At 43.6% G+C, this 22,453-nt stretch overlaps 1 protein-coding gene across 1 annotated transcript; it reads left to right on the top strand.

Annotated features, from left to right (window-relative positions):
- Positions 1-122: 122 nt before the first annotated feature.
- On the top strand, positions 123-22,271 carry bmerb1 (bMERB domain containing 1). The gene is made up of 6 exons (XM_071351903.1): positions 123-477; positions 5,757-5,877; positions 12,949-13,022; positions 17,473-17,587; positions 18,422-18,507; positions 19,190-22,271. The coding sequence occupies exons 1-6, from the start codon at positions 390-392 to the stop codon at positions 19,303-19,305; spliced, it is 600 nt and encodes a 199-aa protein (XP_071208004.1). The 5' UTR covers positions 123-389; the 3' UTR covers positions 19,306-22,271.
- The last annotated feature ends 182 nt before the right edge of the window (positions 22,272-22,453 follow it).

A 22,453-nucleotide genomic window follows, 5' to 3' on the forward strand; every position in this document is an offset into this window, starting at 1 on the left:
ATCTTGACATCTTCATTGAAAAAAATGCTATTGCTAGAAATTCTTCTAATAAATAATTGTATGGAAAACTAGTAGAAACGTATAGAAAATGTCGATTTCCAGCTTTGTATTTGACAAATATGACACTGTTTCAATGCAAGCTCGGTGCCGTTTTTCTCCCTTTCTCTGGTTCGCAATGCGCGTGCGCTCTGCATCCATCTGTGTACCACACATCGAGGAATTTGTAAGCTTAAATAAAGATGCTCAACGTCTCGGCTCGGTGGTGCCTTCGAATCGGCGAAACTGATTTATCCTGAAAGGAAAACAGAAGAGCAGAACTCAATATAGGATTTTAACACACCTTTCCACAACCCATTAAAGTCATAGTGTATCATAAATCAATTCCAGCTATGGAATTGAAGAAATCAATTTCCGATACCGAGCGCTCATTGAAGAGCTACGGCTCTGTATCGGAAACGGAATGGACAAAAGACAAAGGTGAGCGTCATTCATTGCAAAGTAACGTTTTGGCCTGTTATAATGGTTGTTGCTCTGTGCAGAATAAAGCATGTGGTTTCTGATAGGGGATGTTGCGTTGCAGAACAACACCCGTTAATTGCAATGAGTCCGTGCGTCTTTATTGTTTCCTGAATGTCATTCCCAGTGCCTTGAAAATGGACTGGAGACATCTCCATTCATGTGCTTTGCTTTCAATGCATTTTGGAGGTGCATTTGACCAGTTATTCACTGATAATAACCAAATCATTACTATTTGAGAAGATCTTTCTCATTTACAATAGCTTACCCACTGTATTAACAGTATATATTGCAATAGCACAAAGGAATGGAGCACCGAAATGTATACACGTATGTAATGCCCCATATCTACTAGCCTATTTCCATAACACTAAAGAAGGACTGAAATATGCACAGCTCTTCGCTTTCAGCTGACTGTACATTCCAAAGTTGTCTGACTGGGTCTTTGGCCTAATATATTGAACAGCACCCCTTCCAGTCGATGGATGCAGCGGGGTAGAACAAGCTAGAAGCCTACCTGCTGGGCTGTGAGTGTGTGAGTCAATACCAGCATCACCAGCACTGATACCAGCTAGAAAGATGATATAAACAAACTGTAGAGACAGGCAAGAGATTTTCATCCTCCTCGTTTTCATCCTTTTTTTATCAGTAAGATATCAATGCATTATGAAAGGTCTTTCGAAGGAAGATACATTTTAAGATAAATGTTTCAATAATGTTGTTTATATGACATGCCATGTTAATTGTTCTTAATTTTACTGGTATCTATTTGTGATATTATGGGTAGGCTAGGCTAGTGCCACGAAGCTGTCATCAGAACAGTATGATATATGTCTAATAATACATACATAAAGAGGGTCATGGGGGGTAAACAGAGGTCAGAGGTGAGAGGTCAGAGGTCAGGAATGCAGTCATAACAAGAGGTCATATTGTGTGCTTTATGTAACCAGATCCAGAGCAGAGAATCCTGTCATGAGTCAGCCTCACACACCTACGGGGGTTAAGTTCAATATTCACTTGACTTAAACCGGTAGTTATGTTTCACTGTTTATTTTGTGTAGGGCTGTCTGTGTGACATCTGTATAGGCCTAACTGCAATTATGACTGTTTATCTGCATTCAGATGCTCACAATTTCTTCCTGTGCTATTTGACCATAACAACCTGAATCAAACTTTCAACAGAAATCAGCCCATTGGATCTTGGAATAATATATTCTTTGAGTGTCCTCTTCATTAATTCCATTGTTAGAATAGGAATGAAAAGGAGGGACGAGAGGAGAGTGCGGTGCAGAAAGTCTGAGATGAATTCTTCAGCTCATGAATATGAATAGAAGAAGACTGCATCTATTTTTAGAGATAGACTCTCTGTCCCCATTCTCCTTCCCCATCCAGTACATACCCCCCCCCCACACACACACACACACACACATATTCATCATTCCCTTCCCCTGGTTCCTCCTTGTGTGTTACAACTTTCAACTTCCATCTGTGTTGGGAGACGCATAGCTGGATACTAAAACACAGTGGGGAACATTACAATTAACACAGTACTTCTGGGCCCTGTTCATTAGGAGGAAAGCAGACTGAAACAGGGAGGGGCTACCAGACTTTGTACAATAAGAAAAGCTCATGTTCGTTTTCCATTCCAAAAACTTTTTTTTTTAATCCATTGCATGCCCTAATGAACATAGCCCTGAAGTGGCTGCTACGCAGATAATATTCACATGACAGATCTGCTTCTCCTCATCAAGCAGACATCTGTCCACCCTCCTCCTTTTGTCAAGGCTCTCATTATGCTGATCAGTTGATTGATAAACAGATGTTCAGGTTATTGATTAGGCAGTTTGTTTTAATGCAATTAGTTTGATTACATTGGGTTAATAACTAGCTTGGCTCTGCCAGTGATGACAGTGAAGCTACATTGATAGGGAAGCCACATTGATAAGGAAGCCTGGTATTTCTTCTAATAGTCACTGTGGGGACTGGGGAGGATCAAATGATGCTGTTACTGTATAGATTTAGAGCTGGATTCAATCCGTATCGCAGAAGATCTGCATTAAAATGTCAAGGTATTTTCTGATTGAGCCGGCATATACAGCGTTTACCACGAACGCGGGAACATTGCCTTTAAATTTCAACTATAAGGCGGGTCTTCCGTGATACTTCAGCGATGATTATTATTTTGGCTTTTGCTTTTCGGTGCAGTTCTGTCTGTAGGCCATACTGTGTCTGTTTTCCTGTAGTAGGTTTAGCATGATTCTTACTTTGTCTTTCAATGCTGCCTTCCATGATGCCCACACTAGCATACCACGAAGAATGCATGCCCAATACATTGCTTCATACTAATTGGAATGGTGCTGTGTATGTTGGAACAGAGCCTCAGTCTTCCATACTTATTAACATTTACCATGTAGCCGGGAGTTTATCTGAAGACCCCCATGAGTAATATCTTCTCCTCGCTAATCCTGCTGATGGCTGAATGTGGACTACTGAGTACGGGAGTGTGTGCTGACTGAGTATGTACTGCGTTAAGATAACTTCCTCAGCTCAGAGCAGTCGGCAGTTTAGATCCTTTGTGTGTTATTCATTACAGACCTGGCTCTCTGCCATCATAATGGGCCAGTCAGGATTTAGTGTGGCTCGGTCCTATTGACAGTCAGCAGCAAATAGTGTGTGTGTGTGTGTCTTTGTGTGAGGTAGAAAGAGTAGCGAGGGAGAGAAAGGTAGGAAGAGGAGGGGCGAGGGAGAGAAAGATAGAGAGAGCAGTGAGGGGTAGAGAAACAGAGAGAGAAACCACTTGGTATGAATCCTACACAGTTTACCACACTGTGTTATTGACTGCAGAGACAACTATGTTGGTATCAGCGTTGTTTTCATGCTGCGGTTACCACAGCAGGGAAAACACTGGGCCGCTACTTTTTATTCAAGGACTCGACGTCAAGCTAAGTCACAGGATGCAATTTCGATTCTTGTTACATTTGTCTTAGACAAAAACAGTCACTCAAATGAATGTCAAAATCTCACCCAGCCAAAGAAAAACAATAGTGGGACAAAATTGAGGTGACATCATTTTTTGTTAGTTATTTCCAAGATTTGGAACGCCACTACTTTCCCTTTTGTCGATTGTCTTTAAGAGTCCTGCCTCCACATTAGCACCTTGTAAAGGTCTCTGGATGAATAGCATTACCAGTAGTTGGTTGAGGAGTCACAGAACAGTCAGTTCAACATTCTGGTCTCGTAGCCTGTCTCTCCATAGAGAAAATCTGTCTGGAAGGCCTGTCTCCCAGCAGTACTGTACAGTACGTCCTTCTAACCCTGAGTGAAATATTTACGTCCTGCCTAGTGGGGGATGGGAGGCTATAGTTTACAATGGATGTCCAAGGTGTGACATTAGAGGATAGGTGGTTGCCCCCTAGGCCTATGCCACAGGAGGTTGGTGGAACCTTGATTGGGGAGGACAGGCTCGTGCTAATGACTGGAGCGGAATTAGTGGAATGGTAACAAATACATCAAACACATGGATTCCAGATGTTTAATGCCATTCCATGTCCGTCGTTCCGGCTGTCATTACGAGCCGTTCTCCCTTCAGCAGCCTCCTGTGACCTATACACTCTTTCTGACAATGGTAGCGTGATGATTGTTCTGTTGCTTAGTGCTATTGACTGCAATGTGCGTTTATCAATCGCCCCCAGTTTGCTTTCTTGCTGACACAGGTTACACATTGGAGAAGACTAGGATTATTGTTAGGAGTGTGTTCAGTTGGTTGACATTTGGATTGCGATGATCATTCAGTTGCTTATGCTGGCTTCACGAGCTCGTGGAAAATGGGAAGTCGTAAGTCTGACATGATTGTGTTGAAGTGATTTTGAAGTCGGAACAATTCTTTAACCATTAAGATTTTAGCTAGCTAACATTGCTAATAATAAAGTTAGTTAGCTTGTTTAACATTGACAATATGCTGAAACTAACTACATTCTCCATATTGATAAGGTTGTAATTGTCAAAAACAGGTTTGTTGACATCTTTTGGTTCAAAAGGTGAAAGGTTGTGGTGAAACGTCACAACTCGGCTAACAACATTTTCTCCAAGTTTCCCACTTGGAGGGTTATTAAAGTGAAATGTCCCACTAGGTACTAGGAGCTCACGATAACTCCAAAAGTACTTGAACACTGCATTAGTGACTAGCAATATAGGTTTATTATTCCATCAGTTTGCATTTCTATTGGCTTCACTGTGTTGCTGTGTCCGGTCTTTGATTGCTATTGGTTGAATAGGTGGCTTTGTGAGGTCATTGGCCCCGGTTCAAGGTGTATTAGTCCAATTGGTGAAGAGTTACTCCAGGTCATTGATCTATGTCAGTACCAGTATCAGATTTCTCTCATCTCTTTGGCTTGAGGCCCTTCTCACCGTCTGCATCCCAATGACTCCTTCCATTATGTATTCCTATGCTCTTGATTCAGCGAGCATCACACCAGAGTGCCTGAGCATCTGGCATCGAATTTAAGGTGGTCAGCTACTTCTTTCTTAGTCATCAGCCATTTCACTAGAACCTTCTATTCCTTTTAAGTGGGTACTGTGAGACAAAATGACACATACCGTAGCTATCATCTGGACTTGTCTAGGTTTGCCAAGAAGCACTTTGACAGTGTGTGAGTCAGGTTTTTTGCTTTGAAGACAAGACTTGAAGAAGACAGCTCAAAAGCAACAACGTGCTTTTCATTTAGTCAAGAGAGAAATTCCTGGTGTCACTTACATTTCAGACCATTTACTATGCGTATCTTGTCCCTTGACTTACTCGAGCGTCACATTCATAATTAGGACGTTGAATAGAGCAGGGAGTAGTGTTGTATTACTGTAAAATAAATCTGCCAAACAAGCCTTGGGCATTGTACTGGATAAAGGGAGGGGAATAATATGCAAGGCTAGACAGTAATGCAGTAATGCTTGGCAGGACCAAGTCCATTGTGATTCCATGTACTGTTCTTTAAGTCAGAGGAAGGAGGGAATAGGTCTCCTCTTCAGACTATTTGATGGTGGCAACAATAGAATAGGCCCTTTGGTTCTGAAGTCCAGAAGTTGGTATTGTATTGGTATTTTATGAATGATCTATTGAAATATTTAAGACCGAAATATTTACAAATCTCTCTCTCTCCCTCCCTCCCTCCTGCCCTTCTCCCGATGTGTTAGAATGATGTAACTCACAATAGTGTTAAAACACAAAGTTTCCTCTCTCCCTCCAGGTCAGTCAGATGTGTCCATGGCGGAGAGCATCATGTCTCCAGATGAGATTGAAGTGGAGATGGCTCGCATCCAGCGCCTCAGGGAGGTGCTAGTAAGGAGGGAGTCTGAACTGCGCTTTATGTGAGTACTGTACAGAAACCATCAACACCACCATAAAATAATTACAGACTGCGCTTTATGTGAGTACTGTACAGAGACCATCAACACCACCATAAAATAATTACAGACTGCGCTTTATGTGAGTACTGTACAGAGACCATCAACACCACAATAAAATAATTACAGACTGCGCTTTATGTGAGTACTGTACAGAGACCATCAACACCACCATAAAATAATTACAGACTGCGCTTTATGTGAGTACTGTACAGAGACCATCAACACCCCCATAAAATAATTACAGACTGCGCTTTATGTGAGTACTGTACAGAGACCATCAACACCACCATAAAATAATTACAGACTGCGGCTTTAATCAATCAATCAATCAAATGTATTTGTAAAGCCCTTCTTACATCAGCTGATGTCACAAAGTGCTGTACAGAAACCCAGCCTAAAACCCCAAACAGCAAGCAATGCAGGTGTAGAAGCACGGTGGCTAGGGAAAACTCCCTAGAATGCCTAGAACCTAGGAAGAACCCTAGAGAGGAACCAGGCTATGAGCGGTGGCCAGTCCTCTTCTGGCTGTGCCGGGTGGAGATTATAACAGAACATGGCCAAGATGGTAAAATGTTCATAGATGACCAGCAGGGTCAAATAATAATAATCACAGTGGTTGTAGAGGGTGCAACAGGTCAGCACCTCAGGAGTAAATGTCAGTTGGCCAATCATTCAAAGTATCTCCACTGCTCCTGCTGTCTCTAGAGAGTTGAAAACATCAGGTCTGGGACAGGTAGCATGTCCGGTGAACAGGTCAGGGTTCCATAGCCGCAGGCAGAACAGTTGAAACTGGAGCAGCAGCACGACCAGGTGGACTGGGGACAGCAAGGAGCCATCAGGCCAGGTAGTCCTGAAGCATGGTCCTAGGCCTCAGGTCCTCAGAGAGAAAGAAAGAAAGAAAGAAAGAAAGAAAGAAAGAGAGAGAGAGAGAGAGAGAGAGAGAGAGAAAAAAATAGAGAATAAGAGCGCATACTTAAATTCACACAGGACACCGGATAAGACAGGAGAAATATTCCAGATTTAACAGACTGACCCTAGCCCCCCGACACATAAACTATTGGAGCATAAATACTGGAGGCTGAGACAGGAGGGGAAGGGAGACACGAAGACGTGTTGGATTTGAATAATATAGAAGCTCATTGAAATAGATACATTGAATTTCCATTTTCTTCCAAGAGTGGGTGAATATATTATGTACAGTAAAGAGAGTACGTAGACTCTTTGGGACCCTTGAAAATAATGACACCCATACACATAAGCCTAATAGGTTTATACTGTGTGTCCTGATAATACTGATATTATCCTGATGTAGATGTAGTAAAGCCGTATTTCTGACACTGTGAATAATCAGTTAACTTGATTGCCAGCCTGCTCCATGCCAGTACAGAGAGGAGTTGGCTAAAGCAGAAACAGAATGGCATCAATGCTATTACAGTGCCTTCAGAAAGTATTCACACTTTTTACACATCTTGTTGTGTTACAGCCTGAATGTAAAATGTATTACATTTGTCACTGACCCACTCACAATACCCCCATAATGTCAAATTAAGAAAAAATGAAAAGCTGAAATATGTTCAACCCCTTTGTTATGCCAAAGGTAAACAAGTCACATAATAAGTTGCATGGACTCACACTGTGTGCAATAATAGTGTTTAACATGACTTTTGAATAACTACCTTATCACTGTACCCCCCACACATACAGATAATTGTAAGGTACCTCAGTCGAGCACTTTAATTTCAAACACAGATTCAACCATAAAGACCAGGGAGGTTTTCCAATGCCTCGCAAAGAATGGCACCTATTGGTAGAGGGGTAAAAATGAAAAAGCAGACATTGAATATCCCTTTGAGCATGGTGAAACTATTAATTACACGTTGGATGGTGTATCAATACACCCAGTCACTACAAAGATACAGGCGTCCTTCCTAATTCACTTGCCAGAAGGAAGGAAACCGCTCAGGGATTTCACCATGACTTTAAAACAGTTCCAGAGTTTAATGGCTGTGATAGGAGATAACTGAGGATGGATCAACAACATTGTAGTTGTTCCACAATACTAACCTAAATGAAAGAGTGAAAAGAAGGAGGCCTGTACAGAATAAAAATATTCCAAAATATGCATCCTGTTTGCAACAAGGTACTGCAAAAAATGTGGCAAAACAATGAACTTTTCTCCTGAATACAGTGTTATGTCTGGGGCAAATCCAATACAACACATGACAGAGTACCACTCTCCATATTTTCAAGCAAAGTGGTGGCTGCATCATGCTATGGGTATGCTTGTAATCGTTAAGGACTGGGGAGTTTTTCAGGACTAAAAATAAACTAAATTGAGCTAAGCACAAGCAACATATTAGTGGAAAACCTGGTTAACTCTGCTTTCCACCAGACACTGTGAGATGAATTGACCCTTCAGCAGGACAATAACCTAAAACACAAGGCCACTTTGACATTACAGAGTATTTTGTGTAGATTGATTTAAATCCCTGTTAATACCACTTTGTAACAACAAAATGTGGAAAAAGTCAAGGGGTGTGAATACTTTCCGAAGGCACTGTATATTCTCATTCATATCGTCTATATGACAATTCATTATACTTACATGTAAAAATGATAATAAAAATAATGTATTGCATTTTTAAAGCGCTTTTCATTATACCGAATATTCTTAAAGTGCATAAAAATATATAAAATACAAATAGAAGGAAAAAAATGGACACGGCTAGACAGGGCAACTGACACAAAGAACCCAGCTGATGCTACAAGAGACAAGGAGCTAGGTCCTGGGGGCGTGGAGGAGCAGTCTATCACTTGACCTGAGGGTGCGGGTAGGGTTATGGAGGGAGAGCAGTTCTTTGCCATGAATACAGAAAGTCAGCAGAAGGGTTTTGAATTCAATCCGGAATGAGACAGCCAGTGCATAGATACCAGGATGGGGGTGATGTGATGGTGTTTCCTCACTCACATCAGGATCCTGGCAGTGCTGTTCTGGACATATCGGAGCTTCTGAGGACTCCTGTCAGGGATCCCGATGAAGAGAGTCATCTCCAGAGGAGATAAAGGCATGGATCAGCTTCCCTGCATCAGTCTGAGTGAGGGTGGGACGGAGTTTGGCAATGTTCTTGAGGTGATAGAATAACACTTTACACAGTCGTCTGATGTGGCTGTCAAAGGTCAGGGAGGAATCAAGATCTACACTGTCGTCTGAGGTGGCTGTCAAAGGTCAGGGAGGAATCAAGATTTACACAGTCGTCTGATGTGGCTGTCAAAGGTCAGGGAGGAATCAAGATCTACACTGTCGTCTGAGGTGGCTGTCAAAGGTCAGGGAGGAATCAAGATTTACACAGTCGTCTGATGTGGCTGTCAAAGGTCAGGGAGGAATCAAGCTGTACAGGCAGATTGGAATCTTAGGGGGAGAGAGGAGTGTTCTCTCCTGCAATGATGAGGTGTTAACGGTGAGTGCTGGACCTGGTGGGGGGTGCCAAGAAGTAGGTTTTTCTGCTGTTCAGTTGAAGGAAGTTTTGCTTCATTCGTGCCCTTATCTGCTCACGGCAGGTGTTCAGACGGGCACTTGCATCAGAGGGACATGGGGCCATTTTTAGATACAGCTGGGTGTCATCAGCATAGCAGTGCAATGTAATTCCATGCCGGCTGATGACACGACCGAGGGGGACCATGTACAGGACAAACAGGATGGGTCCAAGAACAGATCCTTGTGGGACACCACAATACTCATACTCAGTCCTGTCTGAGAGGTAGGAGTGGAACCAGCTCAGAGCTGATCCAGACAGTCCGATGGTGTCCCGGGAGGCGTTCCAGGAGGATGGGGTGGTTGACAGTGTCAAACACTGCTCTCAAGTCCAGGACGATCAGGAGACAGGGGGTGCCTGCAGCCGCCATCAGCAGATCGTTGGTGACCTTATTGGTCTTGTCACGGGGTCAGGTGACCAGATGATCAGAAGTTCATGCTTGATTTTCAGGGGATCTTGGACCACCATATTGTGTCGCTATTGAGTTATAAACATTGAGAAAATATACAGTGAAATGTTTTGGTGTGATGGCAAATACAATCAATAGAAACTGGAAAGAGATCGGTGGGAAGCGTGGCTTCCTTAGCTTGGATGGCTTCATCAGTGAACAGTGATGCCAATACCTCCAGCTTTGTGTGACTCAGACACACACACACACATTCTGTAGCAGATGGAGTGGCAGAGTGCAAAGCCTGCTGGAAGCACCGTTGGGGTCTAGTGAGTGGGTAAACAACACAAGGCAGATAGGGGATAGTGAGGAGGAGAGAAAAATATGTTGAGGTTGAGAGACAGGAACAAGTGAGTGGGTGAGAATTTACAGGGGGTCGAAAGAGCAGAGGGGGAAGAGCCTGAAGAATGGGAACAGGGGAGAAAGAGGGAACTACAGGAGGTGGAGAGAGATTAAGGTAGGTAGGGAGGATAGTAGGGAGAGGGATGGAGGAAGAGGAGGAGGAGAGGGAGATGAAGAAGAGGGACAGGTAGAGAGTGGAGGAGGCAGAGAGGGAGAGGGGGAGGTGAGTGATGAAGGGAGGGAGGGAGGGAGTGAGAGGAGACTGAGGAGGAACAGAGAGAGAGAGATGGAGGGAGGAGGAGGAAGGAGAGGTGTTGGAAGCTGGTGGGTGAGTCATCAGTCTGTGATTTACAACAGAGCGACTTAAATCCCTGGTAGCTGTCACAGCGCTGCAGAGAGAGAGGTAGGGATGGATGGAGGGAGGGAAAGGAGGGGAGGAGAGGAAGAGAGAGATGAATGGGAGGTGGAGGAGAGGGAGAGAGGGAGGGGGCAGAGAAGAGAGGGGAAAGAGAGAAAGAGTGAAAGATGGAGCGAGGGAGTGATGGAGGGGAGGAGAGGGAAGGATGGAGGGATGGATGGGAAGAAGTGGAAAGAGGGAGAAGGAGAGATGGGAGGTGAAGAACAAGGGATGGAGGGAGGAAGGGGAGGAGAAGAGAGGGGGATGACATGACAGAGAGGTACCAGTAGGGTCCTCAGGGTGGGTCTTCAGGTCCAGAGGATCTGGTAGAGGAGTGATTCATTCAACACTTTTCATCTGCCCACACTCTTCCCTAAGGGGAGTGTAACTTTATATACACTGCTCAAAAAAATAAAGGGAACACTTAAACAACACAATGTAACTCCAAGTCAATCACATTTCTGTGAAATCAAACTGTCCACTTAGGAAGCAACACTGATTGACAATAAATGTCACATGCTGTTGTGCAAATGGAATAGACAAAAGGTGGAAATTATAGGCAATTAGCAAGACACCCCCAAAAAAGGAGTGATTCTGCAGGTGGTGACCACAGACCACTTCTCAGTTCCTATGCTTCCTGGCTGATGTTTTGGTCACTTTTGAATGCTGGCGGTGCTCTCACTCTAGTGGTAGCATGAGACGGAGTCTACAACCCACACAAGTGGCTCAGGTAGTGCAGTTAATCCAGAATGGCACATCAATGCGAGCTGTGGCAAAAAGGTTTGCTGTGTCTGTCAGCGTAGTGTCCAGAGCATGGAGGCGCTACCAGGAGACAGGCCAGTACATCAGGAGATGTGGAGGAGGCCGTAGGAGGGCAACAACCCAGTAGCAGGACCGCTACCTCCGCCTTTGTGCAAGGAGGTGCACTGCCAGAGCCCTGCAAAATGACCTCCAGCAGGCCACAAATGTGCATGTGTCAGCATATGGTCTCACAAGGGGTCTGAGGATCTCATCTCGGTACCTAATGGCAGTCAGGCTACCTCTGGCGAGCACATGGAGGGCTGTGCGGCCCCACAAAGAAATGCCACCCCACACCATGACTGACCCATCGCCAAACCGGTCATGCTGGAGGATGTTGCAGGCAGCAGAACGTTCTCCACGGCGTCTCCAGACTCTGTCACGTCTGTCACATGTGCTCATGTGCTCAGTGTGAACCTGCTTTCATCTGTGAAGAGCACAGGGCGCCAGTGGCGAATTTGCCAATCTTGGTGTTCTCTGGCAAATGCCAAACGTCCTGCACGGTGTTGGACTGTAAGCACAACCCCCACCTGTGGACGTCGGGCCCTCATACCACCCTCATGGAGTCTGTTTCTGACCGTTTGAGCAGACACATGCACATTTGTGGCCTGCTGGAGGTCATTTTGCAGGGCGCTGGCAGTGCACCTCCTTGCACAAAGGCGGAGGTAGCGGTCCTGCTGCTGGGTTGTTGCCCTCCTACGGCCTCCTCCACGTCTCCTGATGTACTGGCCTGTCTCCTGGTAGCGCCTCCATGCTCTGGACACTACGCTGACAGACACAGCAAACCTTTTTGCCACAGCTCGCATTGATGTGCCATCCTGGATTAACTGCACTACCTGAGCCACTTGTGTGGGTTGTAGACTCCGTCTCATGCTACCACTAGAGTGAGAGCAGCGCCAGCATTCAAAAGTGACCAAAACATCAGCCAGGAAGCATAGGAACTGAGAAGTGGTCTGTGGTCACCACCTGCAGAATCACTCCTTTTTTGGGGGTGTCTTGCTAATTGCCTATAATTTCCACCTTTTGTCTATTCCATTTGCACAACAGCATGTGACATTTATTGTCAATCAGTGTTGCTTCCTAAGTGGACAGTTTGATTTCACAGAAGTGTGATTGACTTGGAGTTACATTGTGTTGTTTAAGTGTTCCCTTTATTTTTTTGAGCAGTGTATTTCCACCTATAGCTTTTATATGTGGATGTTTGCTTTATATTTTATATTACTGTAAAACACTATTTTTATAAGATATCTGTCAGTATGACTGCACAGTGTGTTTATTATGTACTGGGCACTTTTATGTTAGGGAATGGATAGAGTGGATAGCGTGCCCCATACCTTTTCAAATCCTATCCCCTTTCCCCTAGCTCATAGATCTGGAATAACTAGATGAATGCAAATTATGTCAATAGGCCTCCAATAGCCAGGTCACTTGGAAGAACCAAAATGGAACAGGGCCATAGAGTCACACTGTGCTTTACCCTTCCTAACTGGAATAAATGTTGTTGTCTTTTCAAGGGCGGACGACATCCAGCTCTGCAAAGACATCATGAGTCTGAAACAGGAGCTGAGGAAGGTGGTAACTGTACCAGGTAACTAACAGCAACAAATAGAGACAATCACAATCACAACAGTTCCACTGCCCACAGCTATCCTATCAAATAACAGGCAGAAAAATTGACCGTATATCAACCATATATCTGAGGTACATATTTAAGCAACAAGGCACGGGGGGGTGTGGTATATTGGCCATATACCACAAACACCCGAGGTGCCTTATTGCTGTTATAATAAGGATTGGACCCTTTTTTTCCATTTTCGCCTAAAATGACATACCCAAATCCAACTGCCTGTAGCTGAGGACCTGAAGCAAGGATATGCATATTCTTGATACCATTTGAAGTAAATACTTTGAAGTTTGTGTAAATGTGAATTGAATGTAGGAAAATATAATACATTAGATCTTGCATCTTAATGCAAGAGAAAGGCCAAAATGTAATATTCCAGGTTAGGCGACTTTTGAATTTGGCCACTAGTTGGCAGTAGTGTATGTGCAAAGTTTTAGACTGATTCAATGAACCATTGCATTTCTGTTCAAATTGTTATATCAAGACTAGCCAAATGTGCCTAATTGGTTTATTAATACATTTTCAAGTGCATAACTGTGCACTCTCCTCAAACAATAGCATGATATTCTTTCACTGTAATAGCTACTGTAAATTGGACAGTGCAGTTAGATTAACAAGAATTTAAGCTTTCTGGCCATATCCGATATGTCTATGTCCTGGGAAATGTTCTTGTTACTTACAACCTCATGCTAATCACATTAGCCTACGTTAGCTCAACCGTTCCTGCCGGGGGGGACACTGATCCCTGCCCATATCAGATATGTTCTGGGAAATGTTTTTGTTACTTACAACGTCATGCTAATCACATTAGCTCAACCTCCCTGCGGAGGGGGGGGGGGGGGGCACCAATCCCGTAGAGGTTAAACTGGTTACCAACGTCATTAGAGCAGTAAAAATAAATGTTTTGTCATAACTGTGGTATACGGTCTGATATACCACGACTGTCAGCCAATCAGCATTCAGGGCTCGAAACACCCAGTTTATCAATAACCATATATCCAAGTAACTAACGGCAACACAGACTTCACAACACCTCCACTGGCTGCCCTCTCCTGTCCTATTGCCTTTCCTATCCTACCTGGCAACAGAGAGAAAAATGTACCATATAGTATTAACCATATATAACTACAGCCAAGAAATCTACTTCACCGCCCTCCCCTGTCCTATTCTACCCGGCAACATAACAGGGAGAAAAATTTGCCATACTGTCTATCCCTCTAGGAAATAGAACAAGCATATCAGGATGTATCCTCAATGTACCCTTAGCTTAGCCAAATTGCCCATGCATGCTGTAGAGCACGTGTCAAACTCATTCCATGGAGGGTCGAGTATCTGCGGGTTTTCGCTCCTCCCTTGTACTTAATTGATGAATTAAGGTCACTGATTAGTTAGGAATTCCCTCACCTGGTTGTCCAGGTCTGAATTGAAAGGAAAAACACCCCTGCTGTAGTGAGTATAGACACAAAAATAGGGTAGAGGAGAAAAACTGCTACTGTATGCAGCTACCTGCTGCTACATGGTGAGGTGATTTGTGGGTAGGTTCACTGCGGTAAAGTAGCCGCACAATTGATTGTAACTCTCAGACACATGGGAGAGTTATGAGGCAGGGAGGTTCTTCCCCTCAGGTAGTTTAGAGTAGGCACAGTCATAATGGCCACACAGGCGCACAAACACACGCACGCATAGCTAACCGTAATGGCTATATGAGCCAATGGTCCATTTCCTGAGACTGTGGCCAAAGATTATTTCAACGAATACTACTTTATTTATATTTTCCTCCACAAATGATGTTAGGTCTATTTGTGGCCACGGCTGACAGCAGATGGTGTCAAATAGCCACTACAACGTCACAGTCTAGAGTTAGCTGTCTAGCCTGGTCCCAGACAGCACAAACAGATCTGGTACCAGGCTAGTTTCTCCTTTTATTTGTGAACTTGACAGAGTGACTGGATCTGTATTAGTGATAATCTGGAATCGCAACAAACAAGAACAATGGAATGAATTGTTCATTAGAGCATATATAAAGCCTACATACAGTACAGATGCTATACTGCTTACATAGAAGCTAAATCCAGTACATTATGCATGATATTCATTGAGATTTAGAACACCATTCACACATTCCAAATCAAATCTAATTCCTCACACCATTGAGTCATAATATACCATACACTATGTATTAATATGTATGTGACCCAACAAGCTCTGTTATTACCTCAGTACAGAGAAAGGCCCTAGCCCCGCTGCTTTTCCTTTTCCATTTGACATTCCAATTTCTGCATTCGTCTATACGTTCCGGGGACACTGTGACTCCAGGGAATGGCTGTACGGATCCAGTTCTATCCCGGTAGGAGAGAAAGAGCTGAGACTGCACTCCTCTCCTGCCTGGTGCCTCAGCTTTCCCACCTACTATTACTACTGTCAACAACACTGCACACTGTTCTCCATCTATTGCAGTGTGTGTGTGTCTAGGTCTATCACTGGGTCCCACAAGGGTGCGTGCTCAGCCCTCTCCTGTACTTCCTGTTCACCCATGACTGAGCGGCCATGCACGCCTCCAACTCAATCATCAAGTTTGCAGACAACACAACAGTAGTAGGCTTGATTACCAACGATGACGAGACAGCCTAAAGGGAGGAGGTGAGAGCACTCAGAGTGTGGTGTCAGGAAAACAACCTCTCACTCAACATCAATAAAACAAAGGTGATGATCATGGACTTCAGGAAACAGCAGAGAGAGCACCCCCCTATCCACATCAACGGGACAGTAGTGGAGAAGATGGAAAGTTTTAAGTTCCTCGGCTTACACATGACGAACAAACTGAAATGGTCCACCCTCACAGACAGTGTGGTGAAGAAGGCGCAGCAGCGCCTCTTCAACCTCAAGAGGCTGAAGAAATGTGGTTTGTCACCTAAAACCCTCACAAACTCTTACAGGTGCACAATTGAGAGCATCCTGTCGGGCTGTATCACCGCCTGGTACGGCAACTGCACCGCCCTCAATCGCAAGGGTATCCAGAGGGTGGTGCGGTCTGCACAACGCATCACCGGGGGTAAACTACCTGCCCTTCAGGACACCTACAGCACCTGATGTCACAGGAAGGCCAAAAAGATCATCAAGGATAACAACCACCCGAGTCACTGACTGTTCACCCCGCTATCATCCAGAAGGCGAGGTCAGTACAGGTGCATCAAAGCTGGGACCAAGAGACTGAAAAACAGCTTCTATCTCAAGGCCATCAGACTGTTAAACAGCCAAAACTGACACAGAGAGGCTGCTGCCTGCATACCGACTCAAATCATTAGCCACTTTAATAAATGGATCACTAGTCACTTTAAAAAAATGCCACTTTAATAAGGTTTACATATCTTGCATTACTCATCTCACATGTATATACTGTATTTTATACCATCTATTACATCTTGCCTATGCCGCTCGGCCATTGCTCATCCATATATTTATATGTACATATTCTTATTCCATCCCTTTACATTTGTGTGTATAAGGTAGTTGTTGTGAAATTGTTAGAATACTCGTTAGATATTACTGCACTGCCGGAACTAGAAGCACAAGCATCTCGCTACACTCGCATTAACATCTGCATGTGACCAATACATTTGATTTGATTTCAGTGTGAAGGTCAGGGGAATAAAGTCAAAATCCTTTCCAGAGAATTGGATACAGAGTTTATGAATATACGACTGCTTATGCAAATGAACCCATTGGGCTCTGGTCAAAGGTAATGTCCTGTGTAGGGCATAGGGTAACATTTGAGATTAATTCCATTAATATACGACTGCTTATGCAAATTCCCCCATTCAGACAGGACATTGCATCATTGAACAGCATTTGCATATTTTGTCTCCCGATTAGTTCTCATGAATTAAACACGAGGAGGACTATTTAAGAATCTAAATATCTAGGACTCTATTCAATCCACATCGCAGAAGTTCAGCTTTACAGCATGATTGAAATTTAAAGGCAATGTCCCACTTTAGCAGAGACTGCATTCACGGTATCACTGCATATGTCGGCTCAACTGGACATTACCTTTACATTTCGATCACTTGAGCTTTACAGATTGAATAGGGTCCCTACTGTTTGTGATGTGAATCACTATTTGGCAGCATGCGCTGCCTTCCCAGGAAGTTTCCTCTTCCCCTGTAGCTCAGTATCTAACAAATGTTGTATCAGTTGAGAAATGTATTTAATATAAGATAAAAATTGTTTTTAGTTTGATATAAAACATAATCTTTCAAATCTAACCCCCTCTCTACCTCCCTTCCTCTATCCCCTTCCCTCTCTACCTCCCTTCCTCTATCCCCTTCCCTCTCTACCTCCCTTCCTCTATCCCCTTCTCTCTCTACCTCCCTTCCTATATCCCCTTCCCTCTCTCCCTCTCTTCTTCCTCCAGAGAGAGAGAAGACCAAGAAACAGAGACAGTGGGAGGAGGAGTTGATCCTGAAAATCCATAAACTGGTGCAGAAGAGGGATTTCCTAGTGGACGATGCAGAGGTGGAGAGATTAAGGTAGAACTGTGGTCCAAGGGAGGTGGAGAGAGGGAGGTGGAGAGAGAGAGGGAGGTGGAGGGAGGTGGAGAGAGGGAGGGAGAGAGGTGGAGAGAGGGATGGAGGGAGGGAGGGAGATGGAGAGGGAGGGAGATGGAGAGAGGGAGATGGAGGGAGGGAGGTAGAGAGAGGGAGGTGAAGGGAGGGAGCTGGAGAGAGGGAGGGAGGGAGATGGGGAGAGAGAGAGGGAGGGAGGGAGGTGGAGAGAGGGAGAGAGGGAGGTGGAGAGAGGGAGGTGGAGGGAGGGAGTTGGAGAGAGGGAGGTGGGGGAGGGAGGTGGAGAGAGGGAGGTGGAGGGAGGGAGGTGGAGGGAGGTGGAGGGAGGGGAGGGAGGGAAGAAGTGAGAGACCAAGGGGGACCAAGATAGCAGGCAGAGGATGGGGAGTAAGTGGTCCCCCTTGGTCTCTCACTTACTCCCCATCCTCTGCCTGCTATCTTGGTCCTCTTTCTTTCACATGGAGATTACTTACAGACAGCAGAGCTGATATGAGATCACAGTGTGTCATTCAGTGAATGTATGGAGTATTGAGAAGTAAACTGCAACGGACAGATTGCGAGACATTCTTGGAAACAAAGCTGTGCATGGAGATTTTATGTGCAGTAAATAGTCACTAACTTTATGGAATAGGAGTATGGCCACAGGGTATGTTACAGTCTAGAATGTGACAACTGTTTAGGGGCAAAGGCTTTGGTACGTACGTATGGGGGTATTCTACAGACTACAGACTGTGATGTTTTGCCATTGAGTAAGGGTCTGTCTATAACCACTAACTGTAACCCATATCCTCTCTACAGGGAGCAGGAGGAGGACAAGGAGATGGCTGAGTTCCTGAGACAGAAGCTGATGCCTCTGGAGAAGCTGGCCAGAGAAGCTGCCCAAAGTGAGTAGTATCCTTCATACAAAACACGCACTAGTACACAATCAATAGCTCAAATTCAAGTTTGTTTATGAGTCATAGACATGATGCTCTTGTAGGACACAGTGCAATGAAAGGCTTACAGGTTCCCCCTCTTGACAACGCAACACCAACATAGTCATGGTCACAGTGGCCTTGATGAAAACACTCAAGTACGTATTAAAAGCACACATACAGTAAAGATGTGGATATGATATAATACCAAGCAGATTAGTTCCGTCATATCCAGAGTCACAGACCATGAGTGGCCCTGACTGTCATACAGTTTCATACCAGGCACACTGGCTCTGTCACATTAGGTCAAGACAGCGCTAAATCGAGAGGCAACAAGGGACAACTGACGAGCCACGTAATGGAATTAGTGTGATAACAGCTGATTCAAATCATATCAGAATATTGATTCTAGAACAGTCTTAGTTGTTATGGCGTTGATTTCATCTAATCATGGCTAGGACTTCATTCAGAGTCAAATATGGGAATCTTAGAGAAATGGCTGTGCCTTTTTCATTTCCATCTAAAACCACAGAGAACGTGTCCAAATGTGCACCCCTATACGAGTCTCCGGTTGGAGTGCAAAAAGTAGTGCACTATGTTGGGAATAGGGTGCCTATGACATCTCAGATTTGCCCATACTCTCTTACTCTAGGCCCCCAGAAGACCAAGAGACAAGTCCCTGATCCTCCGCCCAGCAAGCCGTCCATCACCAAGTCCATCACCATCATCAAGGACTGCTGCGGAGCCACCCAGTGTTGTATCATGTAACCGTGGTTACAGAGGAGTTGAGGACAGTACACCCTCCCATTCACAGCACCACCCTAGTAACAACAACACAGTCACACTGTACATCTGTCCCCTGACCTGGTCTCTTGGTGTCATATCACCTATCGTTACATCATTTCCTGTGATCCAGAGAACCCTGGTGCAAAATGGACGCCCATATAGAGGTGATAGATGGACAGGCCTGGCCACATGTAAATACAGTAAATAATGGAATAACAGAAATGTAAATGAAATATGTGGCACTATATAATGTTAAAAGGCAATTGGAAATGGAATATATGGGACCTGTACTGTATTGTAAGCAATACACCAATTTATATTGATTTAGGGACTCATTACATCCCTCTTGAAACATTCTTCAGAGATCAATAATGACCTATATTCCTCAGATTTATAAGCACAACGTCCCATACCGAACCACAAACGCATCATACCAAGGTTCTCTGTCCACCAGGAAATGACATCATGACATAATTGTTATTGACTTTGTCATTTTGAATAACGGGTATTTACTGGATGCTTCCATTCCAACCCTTTAACGGAACAACTAGAACTCTTCTCAGACTTAGGTACTGTATGCTTACCAGGGTGGCGTCAATTCCATTTCAATTCAGTCAAGTACTTACCGAATTACCAGATTTGAAAAGGAATTGATCCAACCCTGATGCTTGCTCTGGAACTGTAGATTATGAAACACTTCACTCACTGCAGTACATTTTTTATCCCTTTATTGTAAAGGTATACTTCCTATATAAACAGTATTACTGAACACAGTTGCTATGATACCATGTACATTGGCAAGCTGCAACAATCGCATGATTGAGTTATTTAGTTTTTCTATGATGTATATTCACGTATCAACAACCAACCAGTATACACGCATTTATGTTGCTAAGACAAAGTCCGCCTTACAACTGGTCATTCTTATCTTCACCAAAACATACTGGTAGTTAATACCATGGTATCACTACAATACTATTCATGATTACAATGAATAAGTATCGCAAGGAAAACAATTAGCGTCATACTACGAGTCTTGCAATTTCTACGGCAATACAAGAAGAGGTGAATGCAATTCTTTATTTGTACATGCCTTTAAGATTCTGGAAAAGAGTTTGTTGGAATCTAATGTTTGTAGAAGATTAGGGAGTCCTGTTCAACAAAGTGACCCTCTACTTCAGATTATTTTCCTCTAACCCCACGCCTCCCTTTGGGCAGATCTCAAAAGTATTTTCCTTGACTCATCAAGTCCTTCTCCGTGCTTCCATCGGAGGTTTTGAGAAGCAAAGAATTGAGGAAAACACTGAGACCCATCCCTGAACTTTGTTCTGTAGTATATTAGTGATGCTTTAATGTCCAAATTGAACAATATGCATAAATGAGCTGAAATTACCTGTACATATACAGTACCAGTCAAAAGTTTGGACACACCTACTCATTACAGGGTTCTTTATTTTTACTATTTTCTACATTGTAGAATAATAGCAAAGACATCAAACCTATGAAATAACACATATGGAATCATGTAGTAACCAAAACAAGTGTTAAATCAAAATATATTTTATATTTGAGATTCTTCAAAGTAGCCAACCCTTTGCCTTGATGACAGCTTTGCACACTCTAGGCATTCTCTCAACCAGCTTCATGAGGTAGTCACCTGGAATGTATTTCAATTAACAGGTGTGCCCTGTTAAAAGTTAATTTGTGGAATTTCTTTCCTTCTTAATGCGTTTGAGCCAATCAGTTGTGTTGTGACAAGGTAGGGATGGTATACAGAAGATAGCCCTATTTGGTAAAAGACAAACTCCATATTATGGCAAGAACAGCTCAAATAAGCAAAGAGAAACAACAGTCCATCATTACTTTAAGACATTAAGCTCAGTCAATGCGGAAAATTAAGAACTTTGAAAGTTTGTTCAAGTGCAGTCGCAAAAACCATGAAGCGCTATGATTAAACTGTCTCTCATGAGGACCGCCACGGGAAAGGAAGACCCAGAGTTCATTAGAGTTACCAGCCTCAGCAATTGCAGACAGAAATAAATTCTTCACAGAATTAAAGTAACAGACACATCTAAACATCAACTGTTCAAAGGAGACTGCGTGAATCGGCCCTTCATGGTCGAATTGCTGCAAAGAAATCACTACTAAAGGACACCAATAACAAGAAGAGACTTGCTTGGGCCAAGAAACACAAGCAATGGACATTAGACCAGAGGAAAATCTGCCCTTTGGTCCATTGAGTCCAAATTTGAGATATTTGGTTCCAACTCGCCATATCTTTGTGAGACGCGGTGTGGGTGAACGGATGATCTCCGCATCTGTGGTTCCCACCATGAAGCATGGAGGAGTTGGTGTGATGGTGTTTTGCTGGTGACACTGGCAGTGATTTATTTAGAATTCAAGGCACACAACCAGCATGGCTACCAGAGCATTCTGCAGCGCTACGCCAACCCATCTGGTTTGCTGTTAATGGGACTATCATTAGTTTTTCAACAACCAAAAACACACCTCCAAGCTGTATAAGGGCTTTTTGACCAAGGAGAGTGGAGTGCTGCATCAGATGACCTGGCCTCCACAATCACCTGACCTCAACCCAATTGAGTTTGACCATAAAGGAAAAGCAGCCAACAAGTGCTCAGCATATGTAGGAACTCTTTCAAGACTGTTGAAAAAACATTTCTAATGAAGCTGGTTGAGAGAATGCCAGGAGTGTGCAAAGCTGTCATCAAGGCAAAGGGTGGCTACTTTGAAGAATCTAAAATATATTTTATTTGTTTAACACTTTTTTGGTTACTACATGATTCCATGTGTGTTATTTCATAGTTTTGATGTCTTCACTGTTATTCTACAATGTAGAAAATAGTAAAAATAAAGAAAAACCCTTGAGTGTGTAGGTGTCCAAACTTTTTACTGGTACTATATTTAAATAAAAAGGCATCTTTCAGGAATTCACTGGTTTTCCAAGTCATTTAAAGGGATCGTTCAGTTTGAAGTTTTAGTAACATTGCTAAATTACCAGCTAGCAAACCATAAAACCCTTTGCATTTCCTGTCACTTTCAGCAAGTAAAAAATATAACACCTTTAACTATCCCTTTAAGAGAAACTCAAGTCAAAAATAAGAGGAAGGAG

Source organism: Salvelinus alpinus, chromosome 2 (assembly GCF_045679555.1).
Source record: "Salvelinus alpinus chromosome 2, SLU_Salpinus.1, whole genome shotgun sequence".
Taxonomy (NCBI): domain Eukaryota; kingdom Metazoa; phylum Chordata; class Actinopteri; order Salmoniformes; family Salmonidae; genus Salvelinus; species Salvelinus alpinus.